This window comes from Ascaphus truei, chromosome 2 (assembly GCF_040206685.1).
Source record: "Ascaphus truei isolate aAscTru1 chromosome 2, aAscTru1.hap1, whole genome shotgun sequence".
Classification (NCBI taxonomy): Eukaryota; Metazoa; Chordata; class Amphibia; order Anura; family Ascaphidae; genus Ascaphus; species Ascaphus truei.
Genome location: NC_134484.1, coordinates 277,550,824 through 277,564,072, shown reverse-complemented (window position 1 = coordinate 277,564,072; position 13,249 = coordinate 277,550,824). Strand labels below are relative to the sequence as shown.

The window sequence follows — 13,249 nt, the reverse complement described above, 5'->3', positions numbered from 1 at the left end:
ACAGTATGCCAATCTGTTCTGCGCAAAACTGGAAAGTGACTTTCTGTCCACCTGTCACTTGAAACCCCTTACATACCTTCGCTACATCGATGACATCCTCCTGATTTGGACCTCTGGCGAACAGGACCTCCTACAGTTCTATGACAACTTCAATACTTTCCACTCGACCATCAACCTCAAACTCACCCATTCCCCGGATGAAGTACATTTTCTAGACACCACCATTACTATAAAGAACAACCAACTACAGACTTCTGTATACCGCAAACCTACAGACAGAGCCAGCTATTTGAGGGACAACAGCTTCCACCCGACACACACCAAACATGCAACCATCTACAGTCAAGCCATACGATACAACCGGATATGCTCCGACACAGCAGACAGAGACCAGCGGATTAAAGCCTTGAGATCAGACTTTATAAACCGTGGATATAACCACAGAATTGTAGACCAGCAAATTCACAAAGCCACCAGAATACCAAGAAGTGATCTCCTTGAATACAAACAGAAGGAGACAAGCGACAGGGTTCCTTTGGTGGTCACATATAACCCACACCTAGGAGCCCTACGCAAGATCGCCAGGAAACTACAACCCATCCTTCAGGAAGATACAAGACTGCAACAGGTCTTCCCTGAAGCACCCTTATTATCATACAGACAACCCCATAATCTCAAGAATATTATGGTGAGGAGTAAAGTATTCAGCAGTACAACTGAATGCGGGACAAAACCATGCCAGGACCCAAGATGCAAAACCTGCGCAATGCTCTACACAGCGGACACAATACAAATACCACACAAGAATCGGGAATACAAAATCAGAGGAGGGTTCACCTGTTCCTCCAGCAATGTCGTGTACCTCATCATGTGCATGAAATGCCCAGGGGGCTGCTACTACATAGGTGAGACAGGACAGGGGCTAAACAAGAGAATGAACCTGCATCGCCACAGCATCACACACGGAACAAGAGACAGTCCGGTTGGCGAACATTTCTCTGACTCTGGCCATAAGATGAACGATCTGAGGGTTGCCATACTCAAAGGTAATCTTAAAACCCCGAAAGAGAGATGGTTGCATGAATACAAATTTATGCAACTGTTCGGGACACTTAGCAGTGGCCTAAACAGAGATCGAAATTTTATGAGTCATTACTGACACTAGCGAACTCTCTTCCCATGAGCGCTAAAGGCCATGTCTGTACATACTGTGCTATATGTATGCACACACAGCTGTCTCTCACACATACTAATACTCCTTATTTTTCCATCCATATACACCAATAGGGACCACATAGTATCCACACACACTTTTAGTTGTGCTACAAACTCTCACATTTCCACACCCACCCACACCATTTATATCCCTCTCACTCCACACACACCTTGTGTAGAGCACTGTTTATACTGTGGGCTCTCCATTCATTTTTATTCACACTGATACACATACACACTCTTTCTTCACTTGCTTTCAGTTACCCTTTGACACCTCTAGCCATAAAACACATCCACACCGGGGGAAGGACAAGCACAGATAACATTCCAAGAGACACTGTTTTTAAGTTATCCTTGCTTCATTCATTGTAACATCGCCGGAAGAAGAGATCAGTGTATCTTGAAAGCTCGCACAAATAAAAGCATTTCGTTAGCCACAGAACGGTATCATCTATTTATTTTTTGATTATATATATATATATAAATATATATTATATATATATATATATATATATCATTGTTGTATTGTTGTAGAACTCATTGAGTGCATTTTTGGCAAAAACTAACTAATTCCTGACTTGGAATTTCTTGATATTCCTATTGAAAAAACTCATTAGGTGCTTATTTAGTCATACAGATGCAGCAGACGTTATTTTAAGGCATCACAGCACCGTTTTATATTTATACACAACACTAATATATTATTCTTGGGTAGTAGCGTGTTAGAAAAAAATAAAAATAAATGATATATTATAATATATAATATATAATATAATGTAATTGTATATTTCTTCATTCTTGGTGCTGTGCTCTTTTCTTCTAACAAAATAAATCTAATCTGATATATTATTATTGTTTTTTTTTTAAATCTACGATTAAAGTGTTGCTATTTTTGCTTTGCACAGATGCCTGTGTATTATTACACACCTGGACAGTACCCTACCTCAGCAAATCAGCAGTACAGACCTATTGCCTCAATTCAGTTCAATGCACAGAGAAGTCCACAGATGCCCCAGACTCCACAGCAACCAGGTATTTACATCTACTGTATAATACCAAATCAAATAAGCTCTAAGGGCATGATGAAAGAACATTTCAGTATTGCCAAAGCATGAATCACAGGGGTATGGTACATACATTTTTCACAACTACTTTTAGTTTTAAAACAAATCTGTTCTTCATGAAATCTTTCTAGGAATGATATACTAAGGTAGTACATTTCCACTTTTACTATATATTTATGTTATTATTTTTTAGATTACATTATTTAAATGACATGTTTAATGTTTAAAGTATTTTGATTCCATTGTTCATTTTTATTTCACATGGTTAAACATTGTGTTTTAATGAGTTATCAAATAATAATCTAATGCTGACCAGCATTTCTGAGCTGGTATTTTATTTAATATTAATACATCTAGTTGTAGTCTGGATTGAAATTGTATTAATATTAATACAATTAATATTGCATGATGACTTTAGTCCATTTCATTCTGCATTTTAAAGCTGTGCATTAAAACAGCCCAGTACAATCTCTAAAATAAAAATTGCATTTACACATTATTGTACCCTGAGAAGTTGTTATCCACTTAAACCACATCAACATTTGCTTTGAAAGGTTTTTCCATCAATGAAAGTTTAATAATGTACTTTGGTATTCTACATCACAGCTGAAACTTCATATTAAGCTTCAAGGGGAATAATAAACTAAAAACATTTGTTTGTGCTTTGTAAAACCACATGCACAAATGCTATTCCTCACTCTGTGTTCTGCTGGATTTGAAAAGTATGATAAGGGTGTTGAGAAAAATAAAAAATGTTTCCCTCTGTTGAAATAGCAGTAAAAGGACAAACAGTGGAGGTTCTAAACATCAGAATTCCCTCTGCTTTGTGAGTCTGAATGGCTCAGCAGAAACTAAGTGATATACTGCTGATTTTCTTTTGTTCAGTTTAAGATTTAAGATCCTTCTTTTATTTACGATTTCACAAACACAGCAGGCGATGAGATTGACTAGAGACAGGTCGCAATGGTAGCCTTTCCTCACTACAGTCATGTGCAGCTGGAAGGGGGGCCGTTACACTGTAAGAGAGTGAGTAGCAGGTCTCACAGTGAACCGGTCTCTTTTCTTACTGTTCCATGTCGCTCCGAAAAAATGACCGACTTTTTTTTTTACCTGTTCAGTAATGCAACCTCAATAAAACCATCAGGATGCCTTTGTAAATAACTAATTTCTAGTAGAGATGTTCACTTGAAAATGTGTTTTGGATTTGCCTGTAATTTGTTTTCGATTTTTGGTTTACGGGGAAATGTGAATTTGATTAAAGAAATCAATGTCAGGTGTTTTTTCTTCCCATTTAAATATGTGTTATTTATAAACTATTTAGCAAAAATAATTACAATAATAATAATATGTTTAACAAATAAAACAAATAATAATAATAATAATAAAAGTGAGTATTGTGAATAATTATTGGTACCAATGAACAACAAGGGGCACAGTCCTGTTTCATGTATTAAGGTTCATCTTCCCCATCTTGCTCATCATTGCTGCTAGCATTATCGTGACCTACTGTAACATAAGCCCATCCCCAGTGGAGTCTGCAGCGATGTTCATCAAGCATGCAAGTTCATTTTAATGAATACCTGCTTCTCAAATTTCTTTTGCATGAGCCTCCTGCAACGGTCACTTACAATGCTGCCAGCAGAGCTAAATATTCTTTCAGAAGGCATGCGGCTTATGTAAACTATAGCCAGCCCATATCAAGGGCCCCAGATATAACTGTTTTTCTCCCAGTATAAAAATAGGTTGGCCCTGTTGTGAATTCTCTGTTATCATTGAAATATTCTTCAACCATTCTACAAACTCAGGATGTTTAAGTCTTAGCAGCAGGATTTGTGGGAATGTCTTTTAATCATGACCAAATATCGTCTTCTTATATGTTACATTAGTGTTATTGTATATTTTATTTTTTTCTTGCTTGTTGCTGATTCGCACCAGTACTGTGCATGAGATATGGCAGTTTCAGTAGGAGAAGCTGAAGGACAAAGAGCTACACGATGTGGCATTGGAGCTGACACCTTGGAAACAAGGAGCTCTATGCAGGTGTTTACATTTGTGACTGGTGGAAATAAAGTAGACATGTTTGGCTTAAACTGAGGATCAATCATGGTTGGCACAAAGTACTGCTCAAGTTTTAATATGGTGTAAACTTTTGGGCACTTATAAATCACAGAAATTAGGTGATGAACACGGCCATGGTATCTGAACTTTCTTTTTCATATTGTTCTGCTTTTTCAGCTGCTTTTCCAGAAGGTTCATGATTGGCATCACCTGACTCAGGCTCGCACTGTCTGAACTCACTTCCTGTGTTGCTATTTCAAATAGATAGTCATGGTAGTTGTAGTTCACACAAATGTTCAGTCCAGTGTGCTGCAATATGAAAAGTCCCCCATTCCCCTATTTCATGGGCTGCTGCATAGCTGATGATGCCTTGTTGCTGTTCCTGAAGTCACTAAAGCATATGGAACCTGAAATTGCACTTCGTTACTACCTCCTGCTGTATTTTATGACACTGCAAAATATACTTTTGATGCAGCTGCTACAGTTTTATGCATGCTGTTGCCGAATGCTGAAAATGAACAGAGATTTTACATGCGAAGCTTGCATCTCATGTACACGCCTATCATGTTTCATAAAATTCTGTACAATCAAGTTATTAGTTTGTTCAAAATAAGGAATGTGTTCAAAGTCTCAAAGTTGTAGTGCACAGACCATGTTAGCGCCGTTATCTGCAATTATGAAGCTTTAGGAGAGTCCAAGAGGGGTTAGCCATCCAAGAGATTGAAGCCGGTATGCTTAGTAGCGAAGCCAGAAATACATAAAGCAGCTTGCCTATAGATTACCTCTTTCAACCCCATGCTAGTAGACAGAGAGGATGATGATGGAGGTGCTTCTGTTGATGAAGCTGCAGATAATAGTCATGGTCATGTAGTCCTCAGTTTGACCAGTACCCCTTGCCTACAAATCCACGGCTAAGTGAATAGGTGTCCCAATTCATTTTTATAGCCTTTGTGACTTTGCCATGTAGAAAATATATCTAGATGGAATTTGCTATTTTCATTGGCCTGTGGAAGTCTACTGAATTATTAACAGATATAGGACAATGCTAAATTAGCAGCCATCACTCTAGTGATCTGCTGTACAATAGTATTGGAAGGATTGTAACTGGGTGCTCTTTTGCGGAAATGGAGTGCATAACATGTAAGTTATAACGTGCTTAATATAAAAACAAATTAGTGATAGTGATACTGTAGTGAACTAAACAAATATTTTCACACAGTGATAATATAAATAGTTATGAAAAAATGAAATGCACAATGAATGAGTCACTATAAATGTGAAAAACGTGTGAAAATAATGTAAAGCAGCTCAAATAAACCCTTTGGGACCGTTCCTTGGTCCATAACAATGCACAGATTCTTCCAAATAAGGGGAGTGCAGGTGTACAATAGGATGTCCGGAATCATATTTCATTCCTCTTTCAAAAGATTTTATTTTAGGTAATTGTTATTTCCTCGTTCTTTTCTGTGTCTATGATAATGAAGAAAAAAAGTAGAGAGTAGGGCAAAACAAAAATGATACAGCTTTATTATGAAATTGCTTTAATCATATTGTATAAAAATACACAACATTTTTATTTCACACAATAGTTGCTTAAAAAACACCCGTTCTTGTGATGTAGAAAAATGTATTTATTCATTTTTGTACAGATGGTGGTGAATGTGTCAAAAGTCGATCCACAGATAATTTCTAAAATAATTTTATAAATCAGATTTGTAGAAAAATTTGTTTCGTGGACGAATATTCGAATGTGAAGACAAATTGAGCGAATGTATGCAGTTCCGCTGATGGCCACTATTCACATATTCGATTTGACCCGACATACGATTCCCACACTTTAATTTGACCTGAAATTTGATGCGCCCTTTCTAAAATATAAGGTACAGACAGCATTACGCTTGAAAACGTTAAGTCACAGCAGTACTGTAAGTAATCCGTTAACGTGCTCAGGTAACAGAAGAGAGGCCCTATCCTCTCTAAAGTATCATACACAAAAGTAGAAGTTCCCAGCACTCTAATCAGAAAATAATAAAAAAACCTATTGCAAAAAAAAAAATGATTTTACTGGGGAAAAAATGTAATCAGCACATACAGAAGTGAATACAAAATCACTAAATGCATAAATACTCAAATAGTCATATTATAAATAGTAACACAGAAAAAAATGCAGCATCGCTAATATGAAGGAATACTTATCTGCCAAGCGAGTCAACGATGTTCTCGTTCTGAACGTTTAGCCTGCAGGCGTCATAATTTCTGCATTGCTGCTTTAAAATGCACATTGAAAATGTTTACTTTTCTCTTTTAAGCTCTCAGTCCTGGTTTAGCCTGCATTGAATATGTGCACGTCCAAAGCTCAAAAGCAGTAAACATTCTTAAAAGAAAGGAGTTTAGATGGGGGAAGGGTAAAAAGAGACAACTGTTTTGTACATACTGTAAGTTAGTTTGTACTGTGTGAGGATTTATTATGCTACAGACAAATTAATCTGCACATAATGAGAAATATTGCTTTGCAAATATGAACTTTCTTCTCTATCCCTTATAGAGTAGCTAGTGGTATAAAACAGTTTCTCACTGAATAATATTAATTTGTTTATACTGTAGCTTAAAATTAAAATGAGGTACAAAGTATGACAAAAATGTTTTCTTTAAACTAGGGTTTGGTTCCCTTTCTAATTATGCTATTTAAATATATTGAAAGTAAAAGGGAGGACGGTACACTCACATTCTCAGAGGTTAACTGCAACGGGTGCTCTGAAAATCCAACAGTGGGATATAACATGTAGCTAATAGGAAAAAACAACAGCACTCCAGTGGACTATCACCTTTTAAAACATTTTCAAAGTCCCCACCGGAGTGCTGTTGTTTTTTTTCAATTAGCTAAATCTATTGAAAGACAGATGGACACAGAACTTACAGAAATTACTCTGTTTTTCTTTCAAAGGTTCTTACTAATCACATAATTAGCTCTAAAGGTTCCACCGGGAAAATAAACACATTGTTTCGGAATATTCCTGGATGTATAGCTTATTTTGACCAAAGAGTAATTGTTTACATTATTACAGCAATGTTTAATGCTCTTTATAGTATGATGGAACAGAAAACAAACTCGTTAAAAGCAGGAATACAGGATACGTGCAAATTTGCAAATCCATAAGTAGCAGATGAAACAACATAATGTTTTGGGGGTGCCTGTTCCCTTCATTAGGTGGTTACATCTACTATATATTTTTGAAAGCACTGTATGTCTGCATCCCAAGGGCCAATCGCATAGCACCTTTGGCCTGTTACTCCGGCTCAGGCCATGCACGCCCCCGCACACCTCTCATTGGCCTGCGTCCAAAACCAATGCCACACTGTCCCACCCCTCACTGACTCTCATTGGCCTGCATCCAAAACCAATGCCACACTGTCCCACCCCTCACTGAGCTACCACTTCCACACTGTCCCACCCCTCACTGAGCTTTGGGAACGCTTTGCATTTGCAGCACCTAATCCTCAACCCTCACTGCTCTGGGGCCACGCTTCACAGCACTTCACAGCTCTCAAAACCATCACCATCTGCTACCACACAACTGCCGAATCAGGTACAGAATCAGCTACACACAACACCGCACGATCACCTACACACAACGCACGATAACACCAAACACTGCACACACAGACATTCACACAACACCAAACACTGCAAACTGCCTCTTCAAAACACCACCCTCGACCCCCCCCCCGGTCCCGGTCCACGCCACAGATCTCCCTCCCGCTACCGCAGACCCTCTACGGGCCGCGCACATCTCCCTCCCGCAACCGCAGATCCTCTACGGGCCGCGGCCTACACTACAACACCATCGCCACCGGCCCACACGCCACACATCTCCCTCCTGCTACGTCAGACACTGGACCGGCCCGCATGCCACATATCTCCCTCCCGCTACCGCAGACCCTCTACAGGCCGCGGAACGGCCCGCACGCCACACCGCTACGTCACACACTCCACGGGCCGCGGACCGGGCCGCATGCCTCCACTTCACCTCTACCACGCCGGATCCACCCCAACAAACAAACACACACTATGCTAGGTACTCACTTCAGCACCGGCCTGCACGGAGCTCCTCCGAAGGCCACCACACGCCACAGATCTCCCGCCAAACACCATCACCACCGGCCCACATGCGCGGCCGTCGGGGGGGGGGGAGCGCGAGTCACGGGGGACCAAGCGGGCGCCGGGGGAGCACGAGTCACGGGGAGGGACAGTGTGTGTGTGGGGGAGAGGGAACAGTGTGTGTGTGTGTGGGGGGACAGTGTGTGTGTGGGGGGGACAGTGTGTCTGGGGGGGGACAGTGTGTGTGTGTGTGGGGGGCAGTGTGTGTGTGGGGGGGGACAGTGTGTGTGGGGGGGGGACAGTGTGTGTGTGGGGGGGGACAGTGTGTGTGTGTGGGGGACGACGACAGTGTGTGTGTGGGGGAGGGGGGGACAGTGTGTGTGTGGGGGAGGGGGGGCAGTGTGTGTGTAGGGGAGGGGGGGACAGTGTGTGTGTGTGTGTGTGAGGGGGGGGACAGTGTGTGGGGGAGGAGGGACAGTGTGTGTGTGGGGGGGGGGGGACAGTGTGACTCCCGAGCAACGCCGGGTCTCTCAGCTAGTACTCTATAAAGTGCATCAATTTGACTTAAATACCCTGTCACGGGGACTGACCTGTAATACAATTTTATATTTGTGGGGACTAGATTGAGCACACAAGTTGAGCAAAATAAATTGTCATTTATTTCTTTACTAGACAGACACACGACAACCTCAGAATATACTTAACAAAAACACTTACTGAATAGGGAAATGGGATAGAATGTACAGAAAAGTGCAATGCACCAGAATATTGTCCGTTAAAGTGCAGTCTTTTTGGAAGCCCAATCCTTCTGTGAATGGTGCAAAGTTATTTCTGGTCCGTTGGAGTCTGATAGATACCCCCAGCAATAACGGAGTCCGGGCGCAGAGTTATGTCCTTGGTTCCGATGTGATAAGACTCTTTGCGTCCCAGGGTTGTTGCTGCTCTTATCCGCTGTTAGAAGCATGATGGAAGTCCGCTCACATTGTTGAATGAAAAACGAAAGACAATGGGGATAGCTTGGGCAGCATGTATATAGGGTTTGAGAGCCTATCTCCAACATGCCCACCCAATCCCCCTCATGGGAATTTTCTCATTCCCCAATCCCCAACTTGCCCACAGTTTGCAAAGTGGGCAATCTGGGATTTCCTGTTACTACAGCGCCTGGGCGACATTGCCACCTGGGCTACTTAGCATAGGTGCACTCCCCTGTTTACCTGGCATCTTCCAGGCTAGAGTTTGCCCCCCAAGGTGTGAACTAGCCCAGGATCTCTCATTGAGTAACCATCCTGGCAATTTCACACTTTGCGGCACTGGAGTCTTTCAACTGCAAATCTTCCCCAGACCCATAGGTGTCGCCTCAATGGGGGGTCTGTGAAGTTTGAGTATGAAGAGCCCCCAGCTCATGTATGTAAAAACATTTGGTCACTAGCTGCATTTCAAAGACAAATAAAAAAAATGCATCCTGCCTGTCCTTTTAAATCTGCCACCAAAAATCCAATTTATTAAAAATATGTGTTCCCCCTATCCCTCAGTTATAATTTTCATATGTGCGTGCTTGGGGTGTTACACTGGGGCTGCATACCAAATTTCTGGTTGCTAGCCCTTTTCCTTCCCAAGTTATGGCTTCTTCTTGAACTGGCAATGCTGGGCTATGGGATTCCCACATCAATTGACTTGCGGTTACGGGGCTCTCACGTCAATTGACCGAGTTACCACATCAATTGCGAATTGCCTTTCAAGACGCGCCATTAGCCGGGACGCCGATACATTGTATCCGAGTACCATTTGAGACGGGAAACCGCAAGCCTTTGATTCAATTGACTCTGCGGTTACGGCTTTCAGTCTCAGTAATGGATACCTATGGAAAAAAGAGACCGCGCCACGCTTATCCACTTAATTTGCGGTTTAGCGTTCGCAGCAGCATCTTGTGTCCAAAGCCAGTAACGTCAGTGTACTGGGTTATACACTATTGCAGGCACATACACTCCTGCAAAATTGGGACAAGAAGGGCAGAGGAAAAAATAACACCTGTACTGTGCACATAAAACTAACCCCTTCATCCCCAATATAAAATAGGGGTAACCAGCCGAGCTTACTGCCTTTATTAATGCGCTGGTTACCCACAATTTCACCACATACCCACAATACCCCTCCAATCACAAATCACAACAGACATAAAAACTTGAGGCATTTTTGTGTATACCTGACTAATGAGGTAGAGCCCCACATTGTGTTTCATCTACCCCTTATGGAATAAAATTGCAAATTTGCACGTATCTTGTATTCCTGCTGTCAACGAGTATGCGGTATGTCTGTTTTCTGTTCATGCATACTATACCCATGTTTCAGACATCCAGCCCCTTAACAAACTTGGAACAGTTAGCTCCAAGAGGAAGTATGCCTGTTATCCAAAATACTTAATAGTATGATTTACTTTGGTGCAATATTTTAAACAGTAATAAAACCATTTGCAGCTAGATTTCCAACTGATAGCTGCAGAATCTTGGATTTTATTAGCGATTATAGTTTATTTTTGTAGAATGTCTCTTTATCAATGAAAATATCAATATGACTTTAACAGAGAACGGCTGAAGTAGAATATCAGGATAAAAACTTTAACAGATGAGAATATCTTTCTCCTTTTTGGAAAATATTATATATGTATATTTTAATGGCTTTTAGACAGAAAGAAACTCACATTCCTCTTTAATAAGTTTAGACTGTAACATCAATACATTTCCTCGTTGAAGGCTCAGTACATTTAATGATTTCATTTTTTGCTATTTACAGCAAGCACATATAACTAATCCATTTTGGATTAAATTTGTTAGTTATACTACATTCCTTCTTTATCTTTGTTATACGAGTGTATCTCTCGAACTAAGGAAGCATGTTCCATTTTAAGCACACTCAGTTACAGTTTGTTTCTTTACTCTTTTATGGTTAATACTGTATACTGTGGCGGCCGCCTTTATCCTAATGCGGCCGGATCCGCAGCGCTCTGATAATCGCGGGCAGATGCGTTTTTTTTTTTTGGTCCGGAGTGAATTGCGTTATTTTTGCGCTCGTAATATTAGCATTTTATTATCGCTGTCTGCAATACTACAATACCGTCTAAAAACTCTGGGGGGCGTTCGCGAACTGTTGTCTTGGGCGTCTAATACAGTACTTTAGCAGTTCAACCTACGTCAGTACACAGTCTGCGTGTGCGCACACAGTAATTGTAAATTTGCATATTTATACATGCATGTGCAGTGCTGTATGTCTCATTTGAAAATTGTTGAAACGCATAGGCGTGTGGCGTGTGCTGTAACAGTGTCACATTTCAGCATATACAGTACAGCGCTCTCCCCTCGCTCGCCCCCCGCACACACACAGGATAATTTACTGCACTGCAGTATTTCAACTTCTTATCTTATCTACAATGCAGTACAACTCTCCCACACCATTCCTTTTAACAATTGGTGAGCCTAAAGCATTGAAAAACTTGAAATTGAATAAACAAGTGATCATTAAGAATGCGGACAAGGGTGGGGCGGTAGTGGTACAGCATAGGAGCGACTACCACGGGGAGGCTTTGCGCCAACTCGGGGATACTCTCTACTATGCAGTACTTCCTTCTGACACCACATGTTCATTCATGTCGGACTTAAGGGAGCTTCTGAAAAAGGGAAAATTTTGGGGGTGTTGGACGCCAATGATACAGAGTTCCTATATAATCCATTTCCAACCAAGGCCGTGTTCCACCATCTCCCAAAGATCCATAAGACATTGGTCTCGCCTCCAGGGAGCCCAATTGTTTCTAGTATTGGATCTTTGGGAGATGGTCTATCACGGTACGTGGATCACTATCTACAACCCCTGGCGCTAGCTTTGCCGTCTAATATTTTAGACAGTGTTGATTTGATTAATCAATTAGAAGGTGTTTCTTGGAGACCAAACGTTATCTGGTTGTCTATGGATGTCACATCATTATATACTATCATTAGGCATGTCCTGGGGATGGCAGCTTCAAGCTACTTCTTGGATTCTTCTGATTTATCACCAGCACAGGGGAGTTTCATTTTGGACGCCATTCACTTTTTATTAAAACACAATTATTTTTTGTTTGATGGTGTTTACTATCTCCAAACAGGTAGAACTGCCATGGGAACCAGCTTTGCCCCATCCTAAGCAAATTTATTCATGGGATGGTGGGAGTCGTTCCACGTGTTTGGAGATAGGAACCCATTTAGGGATCACATTGTTTTTTATCGTCGGTTCATCGACGACTTGATTTTCACTTGGGAGGGTGACACCAACACTATGTTATTATTTATAGATTCACTTAATAATAATGATTATGGTTTAAAATTCACATTTTCTTTTGATCACCATCACCTTAAATATTTAGACTTATTATTTTATATTGATCACTCCTTGAATATTCACACAAATATTTTTCGAAAAGAAAATTCACAAAACACTTATTTGAGAGCCGATAGCTGCCACCCCAGGGCACTTGTAAAAGGAATACCAAAGGACCAGTTCATGAGGGCTAAAATAAACTGCTCCAAAGATGTTGACTTCCATAGACAATCAGATGACTTATACAATAGATTTTTAGCTAGGGGCCATGACCCCCTTGACTTAAATGAAGCACGGGGAGAAGTTGAGGTTATGGAAAGGAGCCAATTGTTAAAAAGGAAATCAAAAAAGACATCCAAACATAATAACCCATTGTTTATCACTCAGTTTAGTCGACAGGCACAAGAAGTGAGACTAATCTTGGAGAAGCATTGGAGCATTTTGCAACTTGACCCAATCTTGGGAC

The 13,249-nt window shown here is 40.9% G+C and overlaps 1 protein-coding gene across 11 annotated transcripts in view; it reads left to right on the top strand.

Moving 5' to 3' along the window:
* Window positions 1–13,249, top strand: part of ARPP21 (cAMP regulated phosphoprotein 21) — a 296,095-nt gene that overhangs the window by 214,620 nt on the left and 68,226 nt on the right. For all 11 annotated transcript variants that reach the window (XM_075586268.1, XM_075586270.1, XM_075586272.1 and 8 more), the window contains one exon: window positions 2,121–2,247. In XM_075586268.1, the coding sequence (XP_075442383.1) occupies window positions 2,121–2,247 (127 nt within the window). The remainder of the gene's footprint in view (window positions 1–2,120; window positions 2,248–13,249) is intronic.